Source organism: Pundamilia nyererei, unplaced genomic scaffold (genome assembly GCF_000239375.1).
Source record: "Pundamilia nyererei isolate P.nyererei 1_Seehausen unplaced genomic scaffold, PunNye1.0 scaffold00303, whole genome shotgun sequence".
NCBI classification, from domain to species: Eukaryota; Metazoa; Chordata; class Actinopteri; order Cichliformes; family Cichlidae; genus Pundamilia; species Pundamilia nyererei.
In genome coordinates, this window is record NW_005187704.1 from 168,914 (window position 1) to 171,888 (window position 2,975).

Consider the following 2,975-nt stretch of genomic DNA (forward strand, 5'->3'; position numbering starts at 1 on the left):
TCTCTGTCCAGATACTTAGATAAATGAGCACATCACAACCCGAGCATGCCTCCTCCTGCTGTTCCCATGGTGACTGCCTCAAGCTGTTTAAGGCGTCACAGCCCTATTTAAAGCCCCTGGTCGATGTCACCCTCATTTTTTACCAAAGACATACCCTCCCCACCTCTTTTCGCCTGCTATTCTGGGCTTCTCCTACGCTTCTCTCAGACCTAAATATAGCAGTGGCAGGGCTGTTTCTAAAGATACATCAAACACAAAGCCTTTGGAGGTTAAGGGGGCTGGGCTGGTGGGGTAAGTCAGGGAGAACAGAGAGGAAGAAACAGGGGAGGAGTGCAGAGACCTGATTCTCTGAGAACTATATGAGAAATCTTTCCAGGCTGCGTGCTCAATTCATGATGCAGCGGGACTGTCAGCATATAGATACAACAGTATATACTGAACTCAGTAATGCAGTGGCTACCTCATCTCTTGGCTTTCTTCCATTTCAGTGCAGTTCAGTTCAATGTGCTCTTATTTTTGTTCCTCTTTGACTTGTTGCCAGCGTGGTGAGGATGGAGGTCCTAGGCCAAAAGCCAATGAACACGTTACCAATCTGTTACAGAGCGAACAAACACGGTACCTCAACATGCATGTGCTTGGACTATGAGATGAAACCAGAATACCCAAAGTACTAAGTAACCCAAACCTTCTTGCTGTGAGGGACATATATATAATCACTTTATGAACTTTATGAACTAAAGTGACGACCACAAAAGGCACCAGTTTTCTATTGCTGTTGCTACTTCACTCACACCCAGAAAAAATAAGATTTAATGTTGTATAGAGCCTCATTTAGGCTGTTGTTGAAAGAAGAATTGCAGCCAGCAGCCAAACTGTTGAGACCTCAATTCACTGATTTGTTGTCTGCTCTAATATTGCTGCATCACAGCCGGTGTCACAAGCGGTCGAGATGCATATACATGTACTCAATTTTTACTTGGACATCTCTGTCCGGTTTTAGTCCTGTGTTTCCATTTCAAGGATAAAGATAATTTGATCTCAGCATTAATATTTTTGGTAAAACACTGATTGTACTGGACAAAGAATGTATCTTTGCACAGTGCACAGCACCATAGAGCATATGGATTGTGTAAAACTGATAATAATGATATCTTTTTCATTTACCCCTAACATTTATATTTTTAACCTTTAAACAAAAATATCTATTTCAACCATATTTCTGTAAAGAATCAATAAAAATGTATGAAAGGAGTAGCTGGAACTGACGTGGCTACAGAGACCTGGACCACCTGCCTAAGATAAAACCCCTTTGAGAGGCTCAAATATAGTTGTGTTGTTAGTTTCCTAACTCAGAACAAAACTAATCTCTTTGCAAATTAACAGAGATTCAATTACTCTGAACTATCCTGAGGTACAGCTCAGTTGAAGTTCCAAATTCCCCGCTGGTATTTAACATCATTACTTCCTGCTTGTAAACTTCACAAAGACCACAGTTTAAAGCTCTGACGGTGCCTGGAAACTAAGGAGGGTGGTGCATCCCGCATAAATGGCTGCATTACTCACCTGGGTGAAACATCTCTATATGCACCAGGTCTGCACTGACCCATCTTGTTATGAGAGGGATAAGTTTGGTTTGGTTTTAGACACATGCTAAATAAGCACATTTCTTAACATTAGCCAAACTCAAACATTACTCTTTTTGAGTCGCCTGGTGGATTTTAAAAGGTTAAACTTTGTCTACACATCAAAGGATTTGTTTGTTGCATCACCTTAAACCTGATGATTGTTTGCTAGTGGACATCCACTAGTTCCTGCTAATTTCTCTGTGTATGTATTCAGAGTGAGACTGTTTACCTGAGTGTTCCTTTTTTTTCTGATAAAAGCATACAAATCATTATATTATTTTGATCTGAAGAAACATTTAGTCTTCATGCACATACACAGGCAAACGCTCCCCCACATCCCCCCTCCCACATCCATCCATCTCTAAGAGATGCAGTCACACAAAAAGAAAAGAAATAGCATTTCACATGTACTTGAGCTGAGAGTAATCAAAGCCAAAGCCACCTACTCACCCACCAATATCTTGACACCTCTTTGTTTCTCGCACTCTCCACTATTCAGCTGATATTTCTATCGCATGCTTTCACCCACCGCCTCCTTCTATTCACCTCCTCCCTCCGATCCATAACTAACGCCAATTTATCAGATGTACTGGCAGCAGCGGACAGACACAAATGCTGCCAAAGCAAAACAGCACCAGAAGTTACTTAAAGGGTTAGGCTGCCTTTTTTTAAGCAGGATTGCAATAATCGCTCCGTAGTTACAGTATTAGACAGTGGGTGACAGATGGCAAAAGCAAGACCTTCTCACAGAGCACAGATCAAGTCAGAAACAACATGAAATGAAAGAGCTGGGGTGGCGGTGGGTTACAGAGCGGCTTGCAGAGGCAGAAGAAACTGCAGGCAGGCTGAAGCAATGTAAATAGTGGAAGGCAATCACCAGAGGGGCCAGCCCCCAAATTAACTCATAGGTTTAAGATAACCTTTTACAACTTCATTACCTTACCAATTTGTAGCTCATTCTTTGGTGTCATATTACGTTGTAATCTACACGATGCAAATGTTCACATTCAGGTTCTAACCCACAGTACTAATGCTGAATTAATCTGTGAGATTATGCTGTGATTACACCCATTTCTGTATATTTTACTGATTTTCAGTAATAATCTGCTACTCATTTCACTGCATTATCTCAGGTGATGCATCAGTACGGTGTGAGCAGCTGGACCGGTTGCTTCAGTGGGGGGCTGAGTTTCGCCAGTCATCATCCATACCACTGGAAGGAGAGAAGGTGCTGGAAGACCTGGTGGCCTTCGACGTCATCCTGGGAGACCTCAACTTTGACAACTGCTCTTCAGGTATGTCTAAATTGATAGTGCCAGGATCAACACAGGGGTAGTTGGGATGTTCTCC

At 42.2% G+C, this 2,975-nt stretch overlaps 1 protein-coding gene across 1 annotated transcript in view; it reads left to right on the plus strand.

The window, feature by feature from the left end:
* The window catches only part of LOC102206441 (sphingomyelin phosphodiesterase 3-like), a 26,116-nt gene that overhangs the window by 3,823 nt on the left and 19,318 nt on the right, over positions 1–2,975 (plus strand). Inside the window, exon 2 of the mRNA XM_013915432.1 lies at positions 2,759–2,920. Coding sequence (XP_013770886.1) covers positions 2,759–2,920 — 162 coding nt within the window. The remainder of the gene's footprint in view (positions 1–2,758; positions 2,921–2,975) is intronic.